Source organism: Carassius auratus, chromosome 6 (assembly GCF_003368295.1).
Source record: "Carassius auratus strain Wakin chromosome 6, ASM336829v1, whole genome shotgun sequence".
NCBI classification, from domain to species: Eukaryota; Metazoa; Chordata; class Actinopteri; order Cypriniformes; family Cyprinidae; genus Carassius; species Carassius auratus.
Window position 1 is genome coordinate 18,671,302 of NC_039248.1, and position 27,652 is coordinate 18,698,953.

General features: G+C 35.1%; 1 protein-coding gene across 3 annotated transcripts; it reads left to right on the plus strand.

The window, feature by feature from the left end:
• Positions 1-830: 830 nt before the first annotated feature.
• Positions 831-27,414, plus strand: usp13 (ubiquitin specific peptidase 13). 3 transcript variants are annotated; one of them, XM_026264424.1, is made up of 21 exons: positions 831-1,079; positions 2,537-2,662; positions 5,212-5,272; positions 6,254-6,375; positions 7,721-7,863; positions 8,914-9,098; positions 9,262-9,356; positions 9,856-10,046; positions 10,916-10,987; positions 11,233-11,326; positions 12,376-12,498; positions 15,025-15,178; positions 15,393-15,567; positions 16,547-16,635; positions 17,208-17,330; positions 17,665-17,691; positions 19,007-19,150; positions 22,194-22,360; positions 23,835-24,027; positions 24,151-24,235; positions 25,067-27,414. In XM_026264424.1, exons 1-21 carry the CDS (start codon positions 969-971, stop codon positions 25,161-25,163), a joined length of 2,577 nt encoding a protein of 858 aa, XP_026120209.1. In that variant the 5' UTR covers positions 831-968; the 3' UTR covers positions 25,164-27,414. The 3 variants fall into 3 exon arrangements, with proteins under 3 accessions (XP_026120209.1, XP_026120202.1, XP_026120212.1); XM_026264417.1 differs by having other exon boundaries at positions 832-1,079; positions 12,373-12,498; XM_026264427.1 differs by lacking the exon at positions 831-1,079 and adding an exon at positions 1,174-1,325 and having other exon boundaries at positions 12,373-12,498.
• The last annotated feature ends 238 nt before the right edge of the window (positions 27,415-27,652 follow it).

The window sequence follows — 27,652 nt, forward strand, 5'->3', positions numbered from 1 at the left end:
TATTTATTTTTTTGCACTAACACTAGAATCTGAAATTTCCAGTAAACATAAAGATATAATGCTGAAGTACTATGCTACATCAGAAGAATTATTTTTGTCAATTAAAAGATTATTTCAGAATTGTGTAAATAAAATAACATTTCAGTTCATAAATTCTTTCTCCAATCAAACAACTCCAATTGTATAGTAGTATATTGTCTTCTGCCTAATAAATCATTGTAAAACATCAATTTCAATATATTTAGTTTGAACTAATATTATAATAAAAAAATACAAATTTAGACCACAATTATTACTGAATTATTATTGAAAGAGTAAAGTTGCACTGCATTAAGGGTTTAATTAGCAATTAGCTTTGAAACACAATTTAAAACAACCGCGATGATAACTTTTTAGTCTATACGACTCTACATAAAAAAAACATTACAGTAAGCACCAAGTACTTTACATGAAAACGTAAAAGTACCTAAATTAATATAACAGATTAAAGATTAGGCTCATTTTATAATGAGCCTAATAATATAATCTATACTTATACTGTACATAAAATACTTAACAATAAATGGAATTTAAAACCAGGTAATAATAAAGGACAACATTATGCATAAAAAATTTCATTAAAATGCTTGTAAAAAAAAAACGTGAAGTTATTCAGTATGAAGTGCACTACATGCAGACTGTGCCACTGCCGTTATAAACACATCAGACTCACAGCGCGTAGATCTGAAAACGCCACTTGGGCTCTGGGTGAATAATGTGAAATTATTCCTGTTTCTCCAAGAGGACTACCATTGTTTCCCAACCCCTAACCCCACCCATCCCTCTATGTCCTAATGTTTTCGTCGTCACATCCCTCGGTCCACGAGGAATGTCGGGTCTGTATGATTTAAAAATAGCCCCATCTCATCTTCTGCCTGACACGCTGCTCCAGCGAGGCTCATAGTGGTGCGAGCAGCAGGAATGTGAAGATGGCTACAGATCTGGGAGAGCTACTGGTCCCGTACATGCCCACCATTAGAGTACCGAGGACAGGAGACAGGGTTTTCAAGAGCGAATGCGCTTTTTCCTACGACTCTCCTGTGAGTATTATGTCAAATACTTCATGCATGAACGTTAAACAACAACTGGCGTCTCCCGGACACGTGAAAAGCTGCGTGTAAGAGAGATGGGGGATCCTCGGCCACCATTCTCCAACTTATGCGACAGCCTTCAGAAATAAATAAATAAGTAAAGAAATAAACCACGGGTGTTTACATCTACACTGGGACCAGGTTTCCGTACTCCAAACGGCGCTACAGATGGATAACGGTAGCAAAAATAACACTGTGAGTCTGAACGCTGCTCTGTGTTACAGAGAATTTCTGTCCTCTGTTTTCAAAGGCGTGTCAAAGCAATAATAATATTTCCCCCGTTCTTCCATCTACATTGGCAGTCTAGTAGCATACTTGTTCAGATCAGACTGTATTATTTAACACCAAAAGACAAACGACTGTTTTGTAGCTTGATAAATGTTAAAACTGATTTCCTAAATGTACACTAATAAGCAGTAGGCTAAGCCGTCATGACCTATAAAAGAATCCAGGTCAACATGGATTGTTATACATATTCAGCTGTACAAGCTCTGACCACAAATAATATATAATAACCATATATTTTGGAGAGCGCTGATGCGAACGTTTCTAGAAATGTGGGTAAAGTGCACAACTAGCTCCCAGCTGTAAAAGTTTTAAACTCAGCTGTGACTCAGCTGTTTGGAGTTCGTCATGTCAGACTAAAAGACAGGTTATTTTTACACACTATCTGTTCAAGCTCGTGTGTCACCGGGAGCTAGTGACAGCTTTTTCAGTCTGGTGGGCCCTCAAGACCCTAACCAACACACACCAGCCCTGTAACTCGTGTTTGGATTCAGATGAAACTTCTTATTTGTTTAATCTTTACTGCTAAAGGAGTTTAAAATAATTAATCTTATTGTTTTGGATTAATTTTTCAATTTTAAAACAATATTGATCACTTACAATTAAATACATAATGTGAAGAATCCAAATGACCAGGAGTATGATGCCATGTTATTGCAGTACTGAAAACATTTCATTAACGTGCGGCAACAAAAAAAGTACACCGTTATAAAAGTAACAGGCACAATTCTGAGCATTATGCAAGTTTATGGTTATAACTTTTATGTCTAATTATTTTAGGCCCATTTCTTATAATAGAGAGCAGATACTCTTCATTGAAATTCAGTAAAGCCTTAGATTGCAAAAAGGATTCAGTAGTTTTTGATTGTGTTCAGCTATGTTTTCTCTTTTCGTGTATACAGTTTGTGTGTTGATGATGTTTACACCTTCAAATGTTTATGACATCTGATCTCTAATAGTAGTTTTTTTTTTCACATTTGTTTTCTAAATGTAACTTATCAGAATTATGAAATTGTACATTATGTACAGTTGGTTTTGATAATTGATATTTAACTTTGAAGTATAAAATTACTTGGCTACATTTGACTTCGCTTAAATCAGGTTTCATCGTTTATTTTTAGGAATCGGAAGGAGGTCTGTATGTGTGTTTGAACTCATTCCTGGGTTTCGGAAGAGAACATGTGGAGAGACATTACCGTAAAACTGGACAGAGTGTGTACATGCACTTAAAACGACACGTGAAAGAGGTAAGAAGAGTGACAAAACTATTTTCAAGCTTTGTTTCATTCTACACTCTAGGAACCTGTACATATTAAATGCATTATGGAAACTTACTGAGCTGTATCCAACAACAAAGAGAGCAAAAGAGACAAAGTAATATTGAATGATCATTTGTGTAATGTAGTGCAGCACATGTTGAAACAGATTTAGTGCATCCAGTAACATAACAAAAGCATTACCATAAACATAAGGTACTAGTTAATAATATCATTAATGGGTACACTTTTCTAGAACAGGTGAGGCCAGTTTTTTATTAGGTCAAGTTAGAATATGCTGATTTGAACTGTGCTGATTTTAAGAGGAAATCTATGGAATTGATTTGAATATGATAAGTTGTGCTAAACAAGATAAACATATATTTCAAAGCATTTTCAAATTAGCAGTAATACATTTTAAACATGCAAGGGGTGGAGAATGTGTGGATCATGAAGGACACATTTTCTGATTCTGCAGAAATCTGTGGAGCTTTCTTTGGACTTTTGTCAGCAGATTCAATGCGGATGTGATTATTATTCTACTGAGACTATGTATGTAACAGCTAATTATTATTTAGATTATTGATTAGTCTGACATTTATACTGTTCATTATAAAAAAAATAAAAAATATATGAATCCACATTTCACATCAGCATTATCCTCCAAACAATGTGGAATTTGAAGACACTGAAAACAAATAGAGTGAGAGTGTCTATGTGCAATGAAACTTTGTATGCACAAAATTAAACCGATTGCTTACTATTTGAAAGTTGAAGTTAAAATCAGTACATTAAAAATGATAAAGAACAACAAAAGCAAAGACTAAACCTGGTTTGAGATAGGAGGAACACATTCAATCATCTGAAAATATGATATTTATATTCCATTACAATAGTCCCTTTGCTGTTACTGCTCATAGAAAATACAATTAATTGTGTTACATGTAGAATGGTATTGTAGAATTTGGTTTCTTATCATAGTGCACAGACACAGTTAATCACTAATCAAATTAGTTGTCAGTTATTATCATTATTGATTTTATGAGTTGTTGCAGTCAGAGCATATGTAGCTTGTTGAGGTCACTTCCTTTTGATTTGTGCTGTTACTCATATACCTACATTTACACAATTCACGAAGACTGCTTTGCAGGAGGTCTGTTGGATTTAGAACATTTTATGTCCATGTTCAGAACTAAAGCATCTTTTAATGTAATTGTTTTAATCCTGTGATGTGGTAGTTCTTCAGCACAAATTTAGAAAGAGTTCAGAGGGTGGTTTTTACATTTTGGCTTATGAATGATGAGCCCAGCATAACCCTCAGCAAGAAAAGGCACAATAAAAGAACATCTGGATGTTTACAATAATTATAGTAAATGTGTTTTCTGAGCTTTTTCACAAACTGAGTGACATGTCAGAGTCGTTTTCTGTGATAACTAGACAGCATGGTAGATAAAAAAAATAAATAAATAAATAAAAATCACCCCTTGGTACACAGCGAAGAAAACTATATGTCCTAAATTCAATATAATCTTTGAATTTTAAATCTTCCGATTTTAAAGTGATGTCTGATCTTTGAATGTTATCATGGCTGTCTTTCCTTATAGAAGTTCTATTGAATCCCAGTCTGCTCCTATATACTGGCCTAATGCTGACTGATTTGTTGGTCATTTAGAACAGGAACCCAATTATGTCATGGTTTCTTGTTTTTTTTTCCAAATGAATGTGGATATGCTGGTTAAATGCTGCTATTTTCATGTCTGGATCTGTCCAGAAACAGCCGGCCCTGTTCCTGTAGCTTTTGTGTTCACTGTTTATACTTAGGATCACACGAGAAGCCTGTCAGCATTACCCACTCAGGCGTTACTCTACAATCTCTTTACTCGTTTTACCATTATGAGCTTTGGACAGAACAAACATTTACAGCTGTCAAGTTTTCATGTGCACATCAATGGGATTTCATCCAGATTTTCAACATGACTCAGTTATATTTTGTTATTCGGTATAGACACCCATGAGATTATTACCCATGTTGTCTTCTTTTAAGATTTTCTTTTATTAAAATTTCAAAACACTGGTACCAAAACCACAACAAACATAGAAACAAGGAACAGATACTGTCAGCACTGCTAATGGATATATGGAAAATATCCACGTTACATAGTAATACAATATGTGACCTTGCAACTCAAAACCAGTCATAAGTTGAAGAGGTATATTTGTAGCAATAGCCAATACATTGTATGGATCAAAATAATCGATTTTTCTTTCATGCCAAAAATCATTAGGATATTTAATAAAGATCATGTTCAATGAAGATTTTTTGTATGCAATGATAAGAACTTCATTTGGGCAACTTTAAAGGCGATTTTTTTTTTTTGCACCCTCGGACCCTCGCATACATCAATGGAAAGCTTATTTATTCTAAAAAAATTACCCTTTTGTATGGTTTTGTGGTCCAAGGTCACATATACAATATTTGAGTACAAAGCATAGCACTTTACAGTTTTATGACCCACGTTGTTTCCTGATGTTAATTACAGAAAGCCACAGGTGCTGCAGGGGGTGCCTTACCAAGAAGAAGGAACGGAAAAGTATTTTTAGGTAAGTCTGTTTTAAAGTTTTTTAAAAAAGAGACTAAAATTTCTACCTCAAACCCCTTTTTTAGAAATCATGTCTAACCCCTTTTCATGTCTAGCACTCTCAGTCATTACTGGCTGGGGTTAAATTTAGCTAATTTATTTGTATATGCAGTTAGTAACCCTTCTAAATCTAAAGTGCCACATGCTTGCCCTGGCCTAATCTTCTGCTATGGAGGGTTGGTTTACAGTGGCCGACTGTGCCTGTCAGCTGCTGTGCCATATCAACCCCCCAAGCTGACACACTTCTGCTATTGGAGGTGTGACGTAGCAGGTGGGGGACCGGTGACCGGTGGCCGCTTATTCTCAGGCATCCAATCAATTTAAACGCCTCCTTCTCTGGTCCAGAATACGATACGTCAGAAACGATGCCAGTCATTTTGTAACCCCACAATGTTTTCTAAAATATGTCATTAAGGCAACTGCTTTATTAATGATAACATGTCTTGGAGCACAAACATATGCAATCATGCTTTCTTTAGTCTGTCAGTTTTCGTGGCCATGTTTTTTGTGCAGAAAAAAACTTAAAATTGTTGTATTATTCGTCTAAAATGATCAAACTTGCAGTTTTTATGACCTCATTTTGATCGAGAGACTAAAATATGCATCGCATCGCATTTTATAAGGTTGTTAAAAACCTGAAAAAGGTAAACTGCGACCCTAAAAAGCTGCCCCTAAAATATATATTTTTTTATTAGACATTGGTAAACATTCTAGTTTCAGATTAGAATTTTTGTGATTCAATCAAGAGAGCTTAAGAAAATGTTTCCTTAAAACATACTTAAAAGATAAACATGAAAAGAAATCTATTTTTGATTGTGTACATCTTGTGCAATTTCATCATGTTTAGTAATTAATTTTGGGGGGACATTTAAGCAATTGTTTTGAGTGCAGTCATCCCCTCAGCTCTCGATTAAAATATCTCTCTCTGCTTCCTTTCCTGAAGATTTAGAGCTTAACCGTGATTTTAACGGAGATGATTATGAGTATGAAGATGAAGCCAAGCTTGTCATATTTCCAGACCACTTTGAGATCCCTTTACCAAATATTGAGGAGTTGCCCGCACTGGTTAGTGAGAGTGTGTGCTCATGCGCCCTGTGTGCCCTGCATGCCAAAGGCCTGATCTGCCTTTCAGTTTCAGTGCTTGCTTGTCACGTCATTACATTTTTATTCTGTCTGCCGATGACATTATTTTTTATAAACTTACTGTTCATGCTTCTCATTGTGTGCAGTGATGTCATGTGGCGTAACAATAATATGAGTTTTAGTTTTGTATCCTAATCTTTTTAAAGAAGTTTCTTTTTTATTTGATCTGAATTCTTATAAAGCACAATTATTAGTCATTGCTGCCTGCCATGTCTTATGTTATTACTGACATTTAAAAAAAATAAAATATTAAGAGCAATAAAGGTGTTTTAGGGGTAAACATAGATAGAGAGCAAGTTGGCTGATATCTGTTATAATGCAGATACATTTTACCATAACATTTCTTAATTAAGGATGACAAAAAAGATCATGGAAAATCGAACACATTAAATTTAATACTTAGCGCTGTTTGTGAATTTCTAAAAATATACACTACTGTTCAAAAATTACTAACTGTTCAAGGAGTGAGTACCAGGTTTTTTTATTATTAATTGAAAGAAAATTGTATTTTTTATCAGCAAGAATGCATTCAGATGATCTAAAGTAACAGTAAAGACTTTTACACTGTTTCTAAATAAAAAATTCTATTTCAAATAAATGCTGATCTTTAAAAAAGAATTTGATCAAGAATCATGATTTCCCAAGAATTTTAAGCAGCACAACATTGAAAAAATTGTTTTTTTTCTTGAGCAGCAAATCAGCATATTAGTATAATCATGTGACATGAAAGACTATTAGAATGACTACTGAAAATTCAGCTTTGCCATCCAGAAATAAATTATATTTGAAAATAGTTTTAAAGAAAAAATTATTTTAAAATTCCTACTTTTTTGTTTTTTTGTTAAAAAAGTAACTTTTTAAAACCGATTTTACAGTAGTGCGAACACAGATATCTCAAATATTTTTGTAATTACCTGTTGTTATATTCTTCTTTCTGTACGCATGATGCACAAAGATTCATTTGTTACAGTTTATGTTGTACTTCAGTTATTCATACAACACTAATAGTAGCACACGACCAAACACACATTTCTGTATTTGTCTACAACTGCATGGTGTGCTTACTGCTGCTGCGCTTTTATTTATTACCTAGAAAATAGTTGTGTTATCTAACCTATTTGCCCAGGAGTTTTAAGGCTTTTAAATGTAATTAGTCATAATGTCCACCACTTTCCAGCTTGCTGTGATTTTTTTAAAGCATTCATTAGGAGCAATATCACACTAAGCAATGTAACAGCTGTAATATAAATGTCCCTTTAACTTTCAGGTGACAATAGCCTGTGATGCTGTCCTCAATGCTCCGTCTCCATACAAAAAGCAGGAATCTGATTCATGGGAAGAGGAGATCCAAGTATCTAAACATGCCAGAAGTCTCAGACAGCAGGAGAATGGGGTTCGAATTCCTCCCAGGTTGGTCACATGGCAAACCAGAGTCATATGGACTTGCTTCAGGTCACCCTTGAATCTGATGATGTGTCTGCTTTCTCTGCCAAGTGGAATAATATAAAAACAAGCTATTGATGTTTGATGAAGTGCTTGAATATGTTTCGGATTACTTCTTAAAACACCCAGTAGAATATCTTGACATCTATGAGGCAATGCAACCGTTATCCTGATTCAAATATTTCTAAAAACTTCTTTGATGAGCATGGACATTTTTTTTCAGAATTTGGAACTAATTTTAAAGGATTCTAATTGAAATTAAATGGCAATCAAATTAGATCCGAGCAGATAAACTGGGATCCCTTTGGGATTGGTATTGTTTAATATTTATGTCTTGCTATTGAACTTATAAAGGGAACTTTAACAGTTTACACAGCAAAAATAGATGCAACACTTTTTACCATATTTACTCTAAAATGATCTTTATCTTATAAACTTTAAAAGAGAAGATTTGCATTTTCCTTTTTTAAGGGTATTGCTAGATTTAAGAACAGACACAATAGAAATCAGTATTGTTTTTGTATTGTTAATATACTATTATTGTATTTTAAATAAACTTTTTTCTTGTTTTCCTTTTCATTTAAATGTATATGTTTTTTCCTCCTATTTTAGCTTTTAATTCTTTTGTATATAGATTTTGTAGTTTTAGTGCTTTACTTAATCTTATTTATTTCTTATTTAGTTTTTTTTTTATCCAACATTTATATTTTATTTACCGAAAACAATTAGTTTTAAATAGCAATAACAACACTGAAGGTGTTGAACACTTTTCTTTAGCCATGTGGCAGATAATCTCAAATTGGCCAAATATGGGTCAACTGATTGGTCCAGCTGATATACTGATATGCTGGAAATGGTCTCGGTCTTGGTCTACATGATAAGATTACAGCATACAGTCAGTGGATTATAGAGTAACATAGCCTCATCACTTTGAAGACACCTGCATTACCTGAACTGAAATATGAGGAGTTCCTCTCCTGCCTGTTTGTTTCTTCAATATGGTTTATGTATTATTAGCGGCTGGAAGTGCGCCAAGTGTGAAATGAGAGAGAACCTGTGGCTGAACCTGACGGATGGCTCCGTCCTCTGTGGGAAGTGGTTCTTTGATGGGAGCGGAGGGAACGGACATGCCCTTGAGCACTACAAAAAAACCAACTTCCCCCTGGCAGTTAAACTCGACACAATCACCCCAGATGGAGCAGGTTAGGGTCTCTCAATGACAAGGTTTCATGCATTACAGACTTACAGGGAAAATGTTGGCACACATGTATAACACACACAGAAAATTTCAAGATCAAGCATAATTTAGACAAAACAAGATTATAGAAGTTTTTATGGATGTTTCAGTTCCTGTCTTTTTTGCAGATGTTTATTCGTTTGACGAAGAAGAAGCAGTGCTTGATCCTCACATATCAGAACATTTGTTACACTTTGGAATAGATATGCTGCAAATGCAAAGGGTATGTAAGTTTCCCTCACATTTTATTACAAAACGTATCCACCTATTACAAAGTTTACCCTTTTTTTTTAATAAAAGTATTTTTTTTTTTTACAAAATATCTGTGTTACAGATGATATTTTTCTATATTTTTTTGGTAACACTTTAGTATAGGGACCAATTCTCACTATTAACTACCGGTAGTTGCTTATTAGCATTTCTATTATTGCATATTGGTTGTTTTTGAGTACATATAAAGCACATATTCAGCATGACCATATTTTACATCCTTAATCCTACCCAATACCTAAACTTAACAACTATTTAACTATTAATGAGCAGCAAATTAGGAGTTCATCGAGGCAATAGTAAATAGTTAATTTCCACAGTAATTGGGGGTCCGGCCATCAAAACGTTTGAAAATCCCTGGGAATTGACCAACTAGTTAAATACAAAGATGCAAAAACAAGCAACACTGCCTCCTTCCAGTCTCCTCAAATGTCTATGTCCATCCTACACAGACAGAGAATGGCCATCATACAGACAACCACGTCCAGCCTCGTGTGAGTGACTGGGAAGTTATTCAGGAGGCGGGTCTAAAGCTAAAGCCTGTCTATGGCTCAGGATATACAGGCATCAAAAACCTGGCCAACAGCTGCTACCTGAGCACCACTATGCAAGTGCTTTTCAGTATTCCAGAGTTCCAGAGAGCGTAAGTATCTTAAAGCCCTTAATGGTCCAATTCATTCTACATGCTTGTCCACATTCTCCCACCACTGTCTTTGAGTCTGTACCCAAATTAAAAAGATGAGTTTGATTGCTGTCACACTGTAGAAGTGACATTTCTGGCCCTCCAAGATAAGTTAATTTCTTCATCGTGACAGATTTGGAGAAATTTAGCATTACAATTTTGCTCACCAATGGATCCTCTGCATTGAATGGGTGCCATCAGAATGAGTTTAAAAAGGTTGCATGTTTGTAATAAAAATGAAATCTAACTTCAACCATTGCTTTCAGCTAAAATATGAGTCTTCCTAAATATTAGATATCATGCTTTCAATAATATATATATTTTTTTGAGTGAATCATGTTCTCATGAAGTGAATCATGAAAACAGTTCTAAACAAATATGTCAGTGGATTTTGATGTGAGAGGACATGATGGGATAGACTTTTTTTGAAAGAATAGATATAAGGGATTATAGACTCATATTTTGGCCAAAAGTGATGGTTTAAAGATTGAATAAGTTGAAAGACTTGAGTCATATTTTTTATCAGCTGGTTGGACTCTCACTCTGATGGCACCCATTCACTGCAGAGGATAAATTGGTGAGCAAATGATGTAATGCTAAATTTCTTCGAACCTGTTCCAGTACAGAAACAAAATTTTTAACATCTAAGATGGCCTGAGAGTGATTCAATTTTACATTTTGGGAGAACTTTTTCTTTAATCTGTGCCTTCTAGCAGTTTGATTGCTTTTTTGTGTGTGTATGTTAATGATTTTATTTCAGTGCCAGATTTCAATATGTAGGTGCAACAGTAAAAAAACTATTGCTTTTCTTTACAATATTTATGCTGCAGGTATGTTGGCAACCTACAGAGAATATTTGACTACTCACCCCTTGATCCAACTCAGGATTTCAACACACAAATGTAGGTGTTTTTGTCATGGAATGTTAATATCACGTTACATTTATTGTCTTTTTTATTTCTGAAATTCAAGTTAAATCTAATTCTTGTATAATATATTTGCAATGCAGTATTATAACGGTTACATGAGTTTGACAGGTACATTGATCGACAATAAATGTAAAGTTTGATATGGCAGCACTCCTTCCTAAATTGTGTCATTTCGACTTGGTATCTAAACCGGAATGTTTGCTTTCCTACATTTTAAGGGCGAAACTCGGTCATGGACTTCTGTCAGGCCAGTACTCAAAACCTCCAATGAAATCAGAACTTATTGAACAGGTGGTGAAAGAAGAACACAAGGTATTTGACTTGGTCTGTCTTGTTGATATGTGGCTCGATTAGGTCCACATAATGCTGTTTACACTTACTGTACAAGATGCTTGTCAGACCAATACCCATGGTGCCATAACTACCAATGGGATCGCAGACATGAATGTACCTTTAGTGTGCTTGTTTGGCTTGTCTGATTGTTTGTTTAAGAGGAGCCACAATATCAGATATTAACTGATGTGTTATATTCTAAAAGTTATCAAGGTATATTTTTGTGTGTGTGTGTGTGTATTATTATAAATTACTAAAATTTAGTCATTTGGAGGTCAACTGGATTTCAACAGAATTGTTAATATGCTTCCAAATAAATCATTTCTTGTTCAAAGAATGCATGGGCTTAATTTAATTAATTTTCCATTTGACTAAAGTTCAGGTTTGTTTAAAAATGTCAACTGCAATCCAACTTTCTTAAAGGAACACTCCACTATTTTTTGAAAATAGGCTTATTTTAAGTTAAACAGTTGTTTTGAGTTAAACAGCTGTTTTTATTACACAGCGCCTGAAAACAGTCCCCAGCAACTCTGCAACTACACAAACTAGCTGGGGACTATTTTCAGGAGCTGCGTGATATCACTGCGCCTGCTGTACCAGTTGTACAGCAGCAAAGTTCCTTGATTATTACGCCGGAATGAGAGTATAGTTCCTAGCCATATCTGCCTAGAAAACCACAACTTTTCATTTTCCATCGGTCTTAGTAACCGATGTAACTACAGAAGTGTCAAGATTTAAATACGCAAAAAAAACCTATGCTCTTTGGTCATTTTTGAGCTAGATGCTAAGGGTCTAATGAGATTCAATGATTTATGCTAAGCTAAAAGTGCTACTGCCAGACCTGGAGATTGGCTGAATGGATTTGAAAACAGTAAAACTCAACTGTTTAACTCTAGGAGAGTTGGAAAATGAGCCTATTTTCAAAATTAGTGGAGTGTTCCTTTAATATTTTTGATGGCTGATGCCATTTTAAAGTGCATTTGGTGACTCTTAGCATGGATGTATCATGTTGTTTTCTTCTGTAGCAGCAGCAAAGAGGGATTTCCCCTAAGATGTTTAAAGCGCTGGTCAGTAAAGGACACCCAGAGTTCTCCTCGAACCGGCAGCAAGATGCTCATGAATTCTTGCTGCACTTAATTAACCTGGTAGAGGTATGAATGTCTTTCTCTTTTATGTGCTTCATTTTTGGAAAACACAATATTTCCTTTCATGTCTGAAAGAAATTGTTCACGCAAAAATGAAAATCCTAAATGATCACCCTCATATCACTTCAAACCTATATTACTTGTTTCTTCTTTAGCTGAAAGCTGGTTATAAATTACTTTGATTTAATGGGAAAAAAAAGATCAGCTTGGCATAAGGAGAACCTTTTATGACTCCTTTTGTATATTGAGGTTTGGATTGATACAGGGTGAGTAAATTCTTATTTTTAGGTAAACTATCACATTTGTGATCTCCTTTCTTAAAACATGATTTTAGAGAATCAAGGGTTTCTAGGGTTTGGCTGGAATTTCCCCAGACGTGTTTGTAGACTTTGAGTGGTGTCAGCAGGCTCTGGTTTCAGGAGACACATTCGACTGCACTCTCTACCCCTCTGCTGGCAGACACACACTTCAAGTGACTTTCTCAACTGAGTTAAAATTAGATCCCCCTATTGGTTACACAGGGCAGATAATGCTTCCTGTTACCCTCCCCACTTGGTCCATGTCCAGATTGAAAGCCGTTGCCTTCCCTGACACTTTTCCATAACTTAAAAACAAATAACAGTTGGAGCCACACTGTTAGACATTTACATTGAGATACACTATGTCAACAAGAATTTGAATTCACAGCCCATTTTATTTCTACTTTTCTTCTACAATGTGGCGTAGTTTTGAGTTGACTGGATCGTGAAAAATGGCTTCTAAATGACAGGTGGTTGGAGGGAGTGTTTGGAAAATGGAAGTGCTTGGTGACATCAGCTGAAAAGGAAAATCAAAGCAGAGGGTTAGCAGGTTATTAAGGAGCATTCACACTGATAGTAATTAGCTTTTTGCATTAGAATTGCCAGTTTCCTGTGACATAAGCAACATTGATCATTGATGATGTGACGATATTCAACTTTATGTAAATAACAATCCAGTTTTTAAAAGAAGACTCTTTTTATATTGTTAAATGTTCATACAATTGAAAATAACTGTTTTCTTATATTTTAAAATGTAATTCAGTTTTGTGATGGAAAGCTGTATATCCATCAGTCTTCAGTGCCGATCCTTCAGAAATCTGATTTGGTTCTCAAGAAACATTTCTTATCATTATCAATGTTGAAAACAGTTGAGCAGCTTGATATTTGTGTGGAAACTGTGATTTCGTTTTTTCGAGATAACTAGGAAGTTAAAAAAAAAAAAAAAACATTTATTTGAAATGCATATCTTCCATTATAATTGTCTTTACTGTAATTTTTGATAAATTTAATGCATCCCTACTGAAGTATTAGTTTCTTTAAAAAATCCTACTGAAACCAAATGTTGGAATGACAAGTGGTGATGTGATGTAGAAGCTACTTATGGGAGTGCAAGCAGTGATCGCCCGCCTAATATAGTTAGATACAGATGCCTGCTCAGTGGACATTTTTATATTTAAACTAACATTCACAGATGATTTGTTCAAAATACAACAAATCATTCTCAACAGACATAACAATAGAGATCTGTTCACAATATAGATAGAAGTATTCACAATAGAGAAATAAAAAGGGTCCATTTAGATTTCATGTAAAGCTTTTCAGCTCTAGATCTGTTTATATAGTTGTTTGATTTTGAAGCGATGAACTGATCAAGAGCTAGTCTTTGCTGACATTTGCTTGTTCCTGACAGTACATATAAACCAAGCAGAGCGAGCCTCGTAAAACCAAGACAGGGCTATAGTCTCTTGAAATGTTTAGTACTCAGAAATGTTGACTGGTTTATTTGTAGCAGTCCTCAGCTGTGCCTTGTGTGAAATAGCATAAGGCCTGTGAACAGTGAGGGGACCTTGTGGTGCGTTTCTACATCCTCAGCAGGTTTGTTCTCTGCTCAGTGGTCTCTGGTATCTCAGACTTGATAGAGGAGGGCTGCTATATTTCGGTATGGCCTCAGAATAGCGGGATGACCTCGTTGAACTGAATTATGGACTAATTTTGAGCTCTCCCTAAAGATGCCTAAATTTAAATTGAAAGTTGATTTGTTTCCCATTTGAACTATGAATTATGTGACCGCTACTGTGTTTTATGTCATGATTTTGGATGTTGGAGGGATAGTCCACCCAAAAAATTTAATTTTCTAATATTTCATACAAATTTCATACAAATATTTTGTACATATAAAAATAAAGTCATTTTTTTCTCACCCGTGTGGCCATGTGGTTCTATTGAACATTAAATATATATTGAAGGATGTTGGTAAACAAACAGTTCCAGTTTCCAATGACTTCTTTTATATAAACAAAAAAAAATGCAATGGGAAGTCATTGGGAACCAAAACTGTTCATTTAACAGCATTCTTCAATATATATATATATATATATATATATATATATATTTTTTTTTTTTTTTAAGTGTTCTACTGAAGATAACAAAACAAAACAGCTCTTATAATGTATTGTGCTACCCACTGTGCCATGAACTTTCTGTGGGTGATATTGTGTTTTGCCATTTCCAGAGGAACAGTTCAGGCTCAGAGAACCCCAGCGATGTGTTCCGCTTCTTAGTTGAGGAGCGAGTGCAGTGCTGTCAGACACAGAAGGTGCGCTACTCACAGCGAGTGGACTACCTCATGCAGCTTCCTGTACCCTTGGAGGCTGCCAGCAACAGAGGTAATGCCCTCTACAACTGACTTAAACATTGCTCCTGCACTTCAATTCTGTCATGTGCATTTAAAAAACTATTTCCACCTGATCTGACTCTTAAACATTGATTAAAGTTTATTTAGTAAGGTGATATTTTATTTTATTTTAGGTCTTTTCAGTGGATCTAATGTGCAGGTTGTGGAGGTTGTTTTAATTGCTTATTGTTTCGTCATTTGTACAGAGGAGTTAATAGCATATGAGAGTAAGCGTAAGGAAGCTGAGGAGAACATGCGGCCCCCTCCAGAGCCGGTGAGAGCCCGAATCCCTTTCACTGCTTGTCTGCAAGCCTTCACTGAGCCTGATAATGTTCCAGACTTCTGGAGCTCTGCACTGCAAGCCAAGTCAGCCGGAGTGAAGTAAGCAAGGTTCTGGTTTGAGACTTTCAAAGGACTTAAAAAACATTTTCCAAAATGTGTCAAAAATATCATCTACAATTTTAATGTTTATAATTTTTTATTCATATATATATTAACACACTGCTCTTCAAAAGTTTGAGAACAGAAAGATTTTTAATTAAAAAAAAGAAGTTTCTTATGCTTTAATCAAAAATAAAGAAGAAAATGGTCACACTTTATTTTAAGGTGTAATTTTTAATTAACAAACTATTAACTATGACTTTTGCCTCAATAAACTCCTAATTTGCTAAATCTTAGCTCCTAATTTGCTTCTTATTAATAGCAAGTGAGGTAGTTGTTAAGTTCAGGTATTGGATAGGATTAGGTATATATAATATGTTCATGCACTAAAGTGTTACCCAAACACACACACAAAACTTAATATTGTGTAATATTAATGCCATAAAAAATAATAAAAATAAACATATATATATATATATATATATATATATATATAAAGAGTTTTGTAATATACTTTAAAAGCTGAATTTTTTTCATCCATTATGGTAGTCTTCAATGTCACATGATCTTTCAGAAGTTATTTTAATATGTTGATTTATTAACAATGTTGCAACTTTTAAAAGGCAGTGTGTGTATATATATATATATATATATATATATATATATATATATATATATATATATATATATATATAATATAATATAATATAACATTAGTGCTGTCAAACTATTAATTGTGATTAATCACATCCAAAATAAAAGTTTTTGTTTTTGTTTGTTAATATATGTGTGTTTGCTGTGTATATTTATTATATATGGATTTATATGTACATAATAAATATACACAATACATGTACATATATATATGTAAATAAAAACTTTTATTTTGGATGCGATTAATCATCTGACAACACACACACGCACAATACACATATGTGTAATGCAGGCTCTAAAAGATTATATCTTTCTCTCTCCTCAGGACTTCTCGTTTCGCATCCTTCCCAGAGTACATGGTCATGCAAATAAAGAAGTTCTCATTCGGGGTTGATTGGGTGCCCAAAAAGTTAGGTGTGTAATTTTAAGTGCTTTTAGTCTGACGTTATATGTTTGATTTCAAATTGTTAATAAATAAATTAACAAATTGCTGACAAAAGCATGCAATGCATGTACAAAATGTTTGATTATCTCATTCCAATTGAAATGATTTTTGATTCTCTGTACCTTCAGCTCCTGTCAAGGCATTTTTATTAATATGTCATGTTCTTGTTTGTCATCTATGTCTGCCTATCACATGCTCTCTTGTGCAATTCAGACCATCACATGTCATGCATGTTGAGCAATGCATCACTGATTGCTTGCCTCAAAAGACTATCAGTTTGCAAGGTGTTATGTTTGCTCAGCAGAGCTTTTCCTTTGTCCAGCAGAGGGTACTCTAGCACCGTGTTTTTACATGAGACATTTTTGGAATCAGAGACTGGTTCTGTGGTCAGCAAAATCTTGGCAAGGTTTATGGAAAGAAATAATGCTCAGAATCTGGTCCAAGAGTCTCTTCTGAATGTATCAATGTACAGTTCATTTTTTTTTTTTGTAATATATAAAATTGCCTTTAAAATCTTTATTTATTTTTTTATGTGCTATAGATGTTTCTGTTGATGTACCTGATTTCCTGGACTTGAATCGCCTCCGGGCCACAGGGCTACAGACTGGAGAAGAGGAGCTGCCTGACCTTACACCTCCCATTGTCATTCCTGAAGACACCAGAGGTGAGAACATTAAGACTAGTACCATTCAAACATTTGGAGTCAACAAGATTTTTCTGAAATTCATTCAGGAAGGAAGGATTAATTAAATGGATCAATGGATTCAAATAAAATCTTTATATTCATCAATCTTCAGAATCCTGAAAAAGTGTATCATGGTTTCCATAAAAATAAGCAGCACAGATATTTTTAACGTTGATAATACAAAAAAAAAAACCTTTCTTGAGCACCTAGCAGCATATTAGAATGCTAAAAACAGCTAGCTTGAAATTTTAAATTGCATATTTAGAATTATGCCCTGTTTTGTACTGACTAAGTCTTTTTTTTTTGTATTCAGACAGTACAACAAACAACTCTTTGGAATGTAAGTACTGCTTTGATTGTAAATTGCAAAATGCATTTACAACTTTATAGACGGTTTCAACGGCAACAACATAAACAAACGTTACTGCACATGAGTGCTTTTGTGGACCTATCTTAACTTCCGGTAGACTTCCAAATAGAATCAATAAAAACAGCCAAGTCCCTCTAGAGTAGATATTTTTTGATAACAAACAAAATGTTTGCTGCGTGGATCAGGCGGACTTAATGAAAATGCAAATTCATTATTTGCCAACAGGATATGTTTTAAAACATAGACATAAAGCGCGAGAAATAGAGGTTTCCCCAGTAACAGCTGTAAACGAAGCAGAGAAGCAATAAATAAATGTATGGGAAACACACAACCACCTGAGCCCAACTTCAGTCTACTCATCACCTTGACTTTAACTGCGTTTGTAGCAGGCGGCAAGGAAGTCGACCGGAAGTTGAAGTCAGCTGGGGGCTGCCATCTTGTAGCAGAACTTCACTTGCGTTAGCATTCCCATTGACTCCCATTCATTTTGGCGTCACTTTGACAGCGAATAACTTTACATCTGAGGTGTTTAAAGACTCTGTTTGTCCATTATTTATTTCTAAAGATACACGACAATGTTTAAAGGGCTCCATTACCTTCTATGTTACATTATGGCCCCGTAGAAACAGTTTTTGTAAAAAACAGGCTAACGATTGCATCATAACCACTCGACTCTCTGTCGCATTACCGTACTGACAGGAGGAGAAGCTCGCAGGCAATTAACTTAATATGGCGTACTGGCATTACATTTTAAAATACTATACAAAATAATTAATCAGAATACTTACTCCTGCTCACTCACGCCAAAGAACTCCCCGCTCAAGCTCGCCGTCTCTGCAAGATTAACGATGGCAGTTTGCACGCACAGCTACTAGAAGATTTACAAATGTCAGACAGGTTGCTGACGTCGTCAAGCTTCGTTTGAGTCTGCGCGTAAGAAACGGAAGTGCTAAAAAACCCTAAAAATGGGCTTCACTTGTCTCAATTGAGTTCCAATGGGGTCGCTGTGTCCATTTCTTTTACTGTCTATGGTTTGTAGAAGGCACCGCAGCCAGACCGATATACACAACACAGACCGGAAGTTAACTTAGGTCCAGGCGTGTGCGCCCGATGAAACCGTCTATACATGCACTACAAAATTACTTATTCGAAGAACAGTATTTAAAGTCTTGTAAAATGTTCAGGTTTTGTTTTCTTGAAGATTTTAAATGGTCTGTGTATTTATTGTTAGTTAAGGGGCGCTGATGTTGATTTGAAGCCACTATTCTCTTCATCTGTTCCTCAGCTCCAGAAATAGATGAATCATCCGTGATGCAGCTGGCGGAGATGGGTTTCCCTCTGGAAGCCTGTCGGAAGGCAGTGTACTACACTGGGAATATGGGGGCAGAGATGGCCTTTAACTGGATAATAGCACACATGGAAGAGCCAGGTAGGGCCTCGTATCTTGACTGAACTGACATGTTTTGAACAAAGGCATATCCCCTATGTCCTTCCCTCATTTTATATAAAAGCATTACTTAAAATAGTAATAGTAGTACTAGTTATATGTAATATACAAAAATATATTTCATGAAACTATATATATTTTTTTATCATATACATTTGTTATAGCCTAAAACATGCAGCTTTGATGGAATTAAACATCTTATTTGTTCTAATGGCTCTGGTCACATAGTCTAGTAATCAATGGAAAGACACTCAAGTGTCTGCCATTTTAGCTCCATTGGCTAAAAGGTTGTAGCCATTTAGTTTTAAGTGAAGTGTGAGGGAAAGTCTAATTGAGCAGAAGGCACCATCACCTAATTGCATGCTTCCTCGAAAGGAACAATTTCACTGTAGACATTTTAGACTTTTAACTCAGATAAACTTACTGTCATCTGCATATTAGCCATCCAGCTGACATTCTTTCAAAAACTCAAGCACAGTTTCACAACAATATTTATAAGGTGATTCTCAGCTGGTATGATTTAGGCCTCATGGGAAATCAAATGGCAAATAAATGTAGTATCACAACTGTTCATAATAAAAAAACCTTCAATTCAAATATTTATTATTAAACAAATATATATATATATATATATATATATATATATATATATATATATATATATATATATATATATATTTATATATATATTATTATTATATAAGGTGTATAGTCTCTTTTATAGGCTCTTTTTTATAGAGTTTTACCATTTTCAAATCCATTCTGCCAATCTCTGGGTCTGGCGGTAGCACTTTTAGCTTAGCTTAGCATAGTTAATTGAATCTGATTAGACCGTTAGCATCTCCCTCAAAAATGACCAAAGAGTTTCTATATGTATCCTGTTTAAAACTTGATTCTTCTGTAGTTACATTATGTACTAAGACCGGCGAAAAATTAAAAGTTGCTTGAAAAATTGAAAATGAAAAATTATTTTCAGGCGCTGTGTAATATCATTGCGCCTGCTGCAACCATAGAACAGCAGCAAAGTTCCTTGATTATTACTCCGGAATGAGAGTATAGTTCCTAGCCATAGTCACAACTTTTCATTTTCTGTTGGTCTAAGTACATGATGTAACTACAGAATACTGTTTAAGTCTAGGGGAGTTGGATTTAGGCTATTTTCAAAAAATGGTACTGTTCCTTTAAACAATTATTTTAAGTTTAATTTGAAAGAATGTAATCTGATGGCTTCAACAAAACTGTATATCATCTAACAACCTCGGGGCTCACAGAGCAGATTTGTCTTTAAAAGTTAATATCATTAAAAATGAATTTTCCCTGTCGAGAAATCACTATATTTTGTAAATATGTAACCTGCTGCAGTGTGTGGTGAAGCAAATACTGGACTAAATGTTTTATCTTGAATTTCAACGTTTCATGCTCTTGGAAATACTTATCAAAACACATTGTGGCCAGAAAAAAAACATGTTTATTCTCACTGTACTGTAATGTAATCTATGTTATATCCATATCCATGTGAAGCAGCTGCCTAATTAGTATAGTTTCTACCAAGATTAGTTTTTTTTCCCAGAACAGACCTATGACCTGTGATAATATACATACAGTTTGCTTAAAGTAAACATGTATTTTAAATGTCGTTAATGCATTCAAGATAAATAAGGCACAGAAATCTGGTGTGCTTCATGAGGCTCATTATCTGGGTTTCAGCCACAGTGGAATATTTTATGTTTGGAGCATGTCACTTAGCTAGGCTATAAGATAAATGCATGTGACGTAAAGAGTTGCGTATTTTCATGCCAAAGTAATTCATCAGAATGCTATTTAGATCTAAGGTGTTCTATATTATTGGACTCAAAATGGTCTAGTTGAGTAGAATCAAGTTTACACAAGGTGTATTTCAGTCTCTTGCTAGTCATCCTTGTTTATCATTGTGCTTCTGGCTAGTACACACCGTCCTCACACTTGAGTGTCAACTGTGAGCTGGGAATTCTGTTCTCCTCACTTTCCTGCCCCAGTTAAACGGCCACCTGAGATCACAAACAGAATCAGACATACACACAAGCAGTCTCAAGTGCTCCAAACTCCATTAGCTTCGCATCTCCTAGACTCGTGTGGCTTACGTCTGCTCCACAGCTACAGCTGGCCTGTTCCTATATAGAGACTACTGACAGGGGTTATTAATATAGTGTGCAGTATACAGAGATTTTTTTAGCCTTACCTTAATTCTTCAGTATTGTGTACTGTGAGATAATATATGGCTAGTCTAAGGAAAGCAGAAATCTTAACTTTTTATATTAAAATGTAAAAATATTTTGGTCTGCTCTGCCTTGCAGTTTTTCTGTAATTAATAAACAGACAGTTAATTTTTTTTTTTTTATATTGCAACAATGTAAAAATCGTAACTTGTCACTTTTAATCTATTTAATGCATGGTTGCTGAATAAAATTGAAAAACATTGCAAATTGAAAAAGTAATTAATCAAGGCAAAAAATGGGTTATATATATATATATATATATATATATATATATATATATATATATATATATATATATATATATATATATATATATATATAAACTTGAGAGATACAATTTTCTTTGATTAGATATTTACACAACAATAACTTTTAATTTAAAAATGTATTCATAATTTCTTTCAATAAATGTTTGTGTGTGTGTGTGTGTGTTTGTGAGACACAGCATTTGATCTTGAACATTAAAGGATTAGTTGCAGACTACAGGGAATGGATTACATGGCTCGTGTTCATGTGAATTTCCGGTTTATCTGTGTAATCTCAGAGCAGCGAGTGTGATATTTTTATCCTCTGCACATTTGGTGAATAATATTCACACTAGACTGAATATTATGTTTTTCGTGAGATAGTTTGAACATATAGTTCTACATAACGTTTTACCATGTACTATTGCAGTTGTCTTTGTTGTGATATTTTAAATGTAAATATGATATATACTGTATGTGTGACCGAAGACTTAAATCTTACGTCTCTTCTGAAACTAACTTTAGATTTTGCTGAGCCTCTGGCAGTTCCCACTTACATGGAACCAGACCTGCCCAGCCCCAGCCTCCCTACGACCAGTGCACTGGACAACCATCCTCCAGAAGAGAGCATCTCCATCCTCACCTCCATGGGCTTCCCCAGACATCACACAATCCAGGCTCTCAAAGCCACAGTGAGTGTCCTGCTTCATCTGCTTCATGTACAGTGGCCCGAAAAAGAATTTGGACACTTAAAAATATCTGAATGTCATAGACCTGTGCCTACTCTTCTAGGATCCCTGCATGAACTTCAGTGGATCTGGCTCCATGCATCCACTAAAAATGACCTTGAGAAAAGTTCAAGTGTCTGGATACGTTTTAGGGCCACTGTATGTAGGATGTTCATGTTTTGAACAGTTAATTGCTGCAAATTGTTTGATTTCATTCTTAGGCAGGAGTATAATTATCATACTGTCACGTTACACAGATGCAAAAACATGTTCTGGCATGTCGGGATCAGTTTTGTCGCTTGTTGCTCATTGACCAAGCATGCAAGACTAGAGAAGCCATTTCTTCTGTTGAACTACTTGGCTAACCTTCACATTTTCTTATTGGATATCTGAAAGTTCAGTGTTTACAGTTAAAAGAAATGTGATTTGTTTTGGTTTTAATTGCTTTGAAAATCATGCTGTTATTCAGTCAAAATTCACTTGGTTATGAAATTTGCTGGAAGTACATTATGGGTTTTAATGTTTTGGTGTGTGTGTGTGTGTGTGTGTGTATCCATTTATTTAAAAGAAATGAATAGTTTTATTCGGCAAGCGCACTTTAAATTGATTTAAAGTTAAAACCATTTATAATGTTACAAAAGGTTTCTATTTTGAATAAATTACATTCTTTTGAACCTTCTATTCACGGTAATATCTGCTGAAAATGTAGCACTGCCATCACAGGAATAAATTACATTTTCAAATATAGCCTATTAAAAGTCATTTTTAAATCTTACTCAAATAAATGCATTATGTGAACACAATACTTCTTTCATTCAAAACATCTTTAAAAAAGTAAATTTTACACGGTTGTACATGGGTTGCTACATATTTTCCTCTTTAATATTTAGAATTTTTAGATTTCAGTTCAATTTGAATGAACTGTATAACTCCTATGTTTATTCTAACCTCTCAGATCTTCTTGTCAAGTGTTTGAACATTATTCATTCATAGTATGACCTGCTTCTTCTTGAATAGTTATTTTTGTGTTTTAGACCTTGTGATGGTGTTTTGCAAGTCTGTGTTATGTGCGTGCAAAAATAGCCTCTAATAGCGCAGTCACTAGTGGACGTCTTCAACCTACGCCGTTCACATTTGTCCAGGAAAGGATGAGAGCGTCAGGCCACATTTGCTTCCAGTTCTGGAATCTGCAGTGAATCACGGCGCTATTTCAGATTAGTGTCTATGCCTAAATTAGTCTTTCGACCATGCTAGAATGACCTCAGTTAAATCAAGGACTCTCGACTGGTCTGAGCAATTTAAATATGGCTCCTTGACTGAGGATATTTTTTATTTAGAGCTCCTGTTCTCAAGTGATGAGAGTTACAATGAATAAAGAATGATTTACAATACCATGAGGTCACGTTTTGTCTGTATTCTACTTCTTGTCTGACTACAGAGCAACAACTTGGAGCGTGCGCTTGACTGGATATTCACACACCCGGACTGTGAGGATGAGAGTGAGGCTATGTCAGACACCGCAGACACAGAGGCGAACGATAACAGCTTTTCAAATGCCAATGCGCACAGCGACTCCTCACTGTCTCCAGATCAGGACCTGTCCAGCCCCCGTGTCAGAGACGGACCCGGGCGTAAGTGCCTACAGAATACTGAGTTCAACAAACAGTGCTCACATACTGAGAATTACACTGTCTGCGTGCATTGCTGGTTTGATATTTCATTGCTGATGTTGTTTTGTTTTTTCTTTCTCAAAGGTTACGAACTGTTTGCCTTCATCAGTCACATGGGAGCATCCACAATGTCTGGTCATTATGTGTGTCATATCAAAAAAGAGGGCAGGTATGCTGATTATAATGTGTGTTATTATTTACAAATTTTCATTTTGGGGGTGTGGTACAATCAGACTGATTGTGGATGGACTGATTGCAGAGAGTATCGTTTGGATAATGTATAACAGAAAAAAATATTAAAATAAAATTTCTTAGAATGAATGAGTTTAAATAAATGTTTAAAAAAAACATGTATAAATGTTAAAATGATAAAGAAAATATAAATTTTTTAAAATTAAAAATATATATTATAAACACTTTAAATATTTTTTTTTTTACATAACTTTTTACAAAACTGTCATTCTATCAATCCCTGGTTCTGTTGGAAGAGGTGGACAAGAGCACGGTTTAGTTATATATAGATCAGTGAGTGTGAGTGCTAATCACTCCGAAGTGCAGATCTTCTGATACGTTCTGCATGATTGCGTGAATATTTCTGAGCGGCAAAAGTGATAGATGTGTAAAGCAATATATGGTGAGAGCACTTCCCTGCTGTCTTCACGTGCTATCAGAAACTTCCTATTTCCAACTTATAAAGTCATGATTACGAGCTCGTTGCATTCTTTTCTGTTAAAAATAACAGTGGACAGTGGTTTGTGAATGTTGATGCTTAGCCTAAATAAATTGATCGGGAGCATCCCCTCCTGTGACCCATGATCTGTCTATGTGTATTCAGAGCCAGTGAGCAACGGACTTTCATAATAATAAAAAACTGTGTTAACGCGATAAAATAATTGTCGCATTAATCAATTAATGCGTTAACACAATAATAACACACTAACTTGCCCAGCCCTATATATATATATACTCAAACTCCGATATCTCTTTTTTACTTCCCTAGATGGCTGATTTACAACGACCACAAAGTATGTTTGTCAGAGAGGCCCCCTAAAGACTTGGGCTACATGTACTTTTACCGGCGCCTGTCAAGCTGCTAGATCTGGACCTTCATAACAATATGCACAGCCGTCTGGCCAGAGAGGTGTGTGGGGCACCACTAACACTGCTGGAAACTAGGGAAGCATTTACATCTGTGAGATCAAGAGAGGACCTCTCAGTCCCTGCCAAGACCCGCACAGACGCTCATACCACGAGAACGGTCCAGCAGGGAAAACAACGCGTGTCGTCCATCTGAGTTTTGTTTATTTGTTTGTCTTGTGTCTGCTTTAAAGGTACAGTGGGGTGCGTGCAATTTTAGGTATGCAGATTATTTTCCTAAAATATTCTCAAATTATTTGTCACATTTTGTGTGAGCTGCAATCAATCCAAAACATAATGTAATTATTTCACTTTTTTTTTCATGCCCATGCAGGAAAAAAAAAAAGTGTAAGCAGTCATGTTTATTGACATATTGGATTATGTTCCTTGTTTGGTAGGTCTTAGTTTGCTGTTAGATGTTTATTCTACCATTCAGATTGATCCTTTTATGTGGCACCATCGACTTGTTCTTTAAAGGAATCGTTCACCCAAAAAAGAAAATTTCCTGAAAATTGACGTCCAGTATGTAGATGAATTTGTTTCTTTATTAAAACAGAGTTTTGCAGAAATGTACCATTCACTTTCTCAACAATGAATTCTCTGTAGTGAATGGGTGCCGTCAGAATGAGAGTCCGAACAGCTGTAAAAACATTGCAATCATCCGCAAGTAATCCACACGACTCCAGTACATCAATTAACATTTTGTGAAATGAAAAGCTGCATGTTTGTAAGAAACACACACTTCGCAAGATGTTAACAGATGTGTGTTGCTTTTATCAGCAGTTTGGACCTTCATTCAGACAACACCCATTCACTGCAGAGGATCAATTGGTGAGGAAGTGATGTAATGTCAAAAATCTCCAAATATGTTTCAATGAAAAAACAAACTCATCTACTTCTAAGATGGCCTGAGGTTGAATGCATTTTCATTTTATTATATACTATTCCTTTATTGGAGGTTTATTGTACCCAGCAGAACACGTTTCCATACCTTTAGGCAGAAGTGAACTTGTACTTTTATGATTTTTTCATATTCAAGAAGATCGAGCCTCATGTATTGGCATGACTTGAAGAATATTAGATTTGTACAATGTCATCCTATTCAACTTTATGATAGCTTTCAGTCAGTTTGTGATAGCTGACCAGAAAATGCAGCGATAACACATATTCACGCAATGTTCAAGTGCTTAACTTTGATCATATCTAAAGCCGTTTAAAAGGCTGGGATGCATCTGAAATTGTTCCGTTTCATTGACTTCCAGTCTCAAAGAATGTAAAACTGTTTTTTGCAATATGTGATGACATACTGCATATAAAACTGAATTATATGCAGTGTCATACATAGATCTATCTCAGATACATGTATGTATTGGTGCTCAGTGTTACCAAATCTCAAGCTTTATGACATATCTGACAAACCTGGCTCCGCCTCCATCAATCTTTACCAATTTCAACAAACAAAAACCGAATAGGTTCTTGGCAAGTATCCTTTAAAGTGTTTTATTATGCTGTGAGCCTCAGTCTGAACGTTAGTGCTGATTTCAAATGTTATATTCATTGTTTTATGATATAATCTCACTCAGGCTGAGGTGGGGCCTATTCATCTCCATTTATTTCAACTGGATGTTGCACATTCTGTTGTAGATTGTATCCTGTCATGTTCATTTCTGTTGTGCACTATCTTTTATGTTGGGAGTTCAGTGTCTTTGTTTCTTTACCTCGTGTTGTGCGTGTGTCTTATCCAGCCGAGGTTCTCTCGCTCTTTTCTCTCCTTCTCTTTCTTACTTTGAATGAATATTCATACCAGTTTCCTCCTGCTTCTCTTTCTGTCTCTTTTCTTTCTGCTCTCTTTTTGGGTGTGAAAGTGGATGCTTTAACCACACCTTTCTCAAACACGCCTTGATTTATTATTTCAGTATGTGCGCTAACAATCAGAGGTTAGTCAGTTGACATTTTGACAACAGAAGGTCAAGTGGTACGGTTTTATTAGTGATCCTATTTTTATTTTTTGCAAAAAGTGTGCCAATTCTGTAGTTACTTTACAAACTATAATTTTTTTTAATTATTTTTTTTAATGGATTTTCTGATCCATGTATTGCTTAGAAACACAAACATGGCAAATGTGGGAATCCTCGTTCGGAAATCTGTTCAAACATACTTGTGACTCGTAATGTTTGTATTGTTCATTAAAATCCACAGTTGTTTCTCTTTGCCATTTTCATGTTTGGTGATGCCAGATTGGAAACGGGAGTCTTCAACCGTGGAACCAATTGTTTCTGAGCCCCTAAAAATAACAGCTAAATGCGCTTATGGCAACGGTTTGTGATCAACAGCAACAACCAAGCATACAAACTCTATTCCAATATTTTATTTTAAAAGATAACTTTTGTATATGCATCTATCTTTTAAATATTGGGCCAGAGTTAATAAAGCCTATGGCAAACATTCA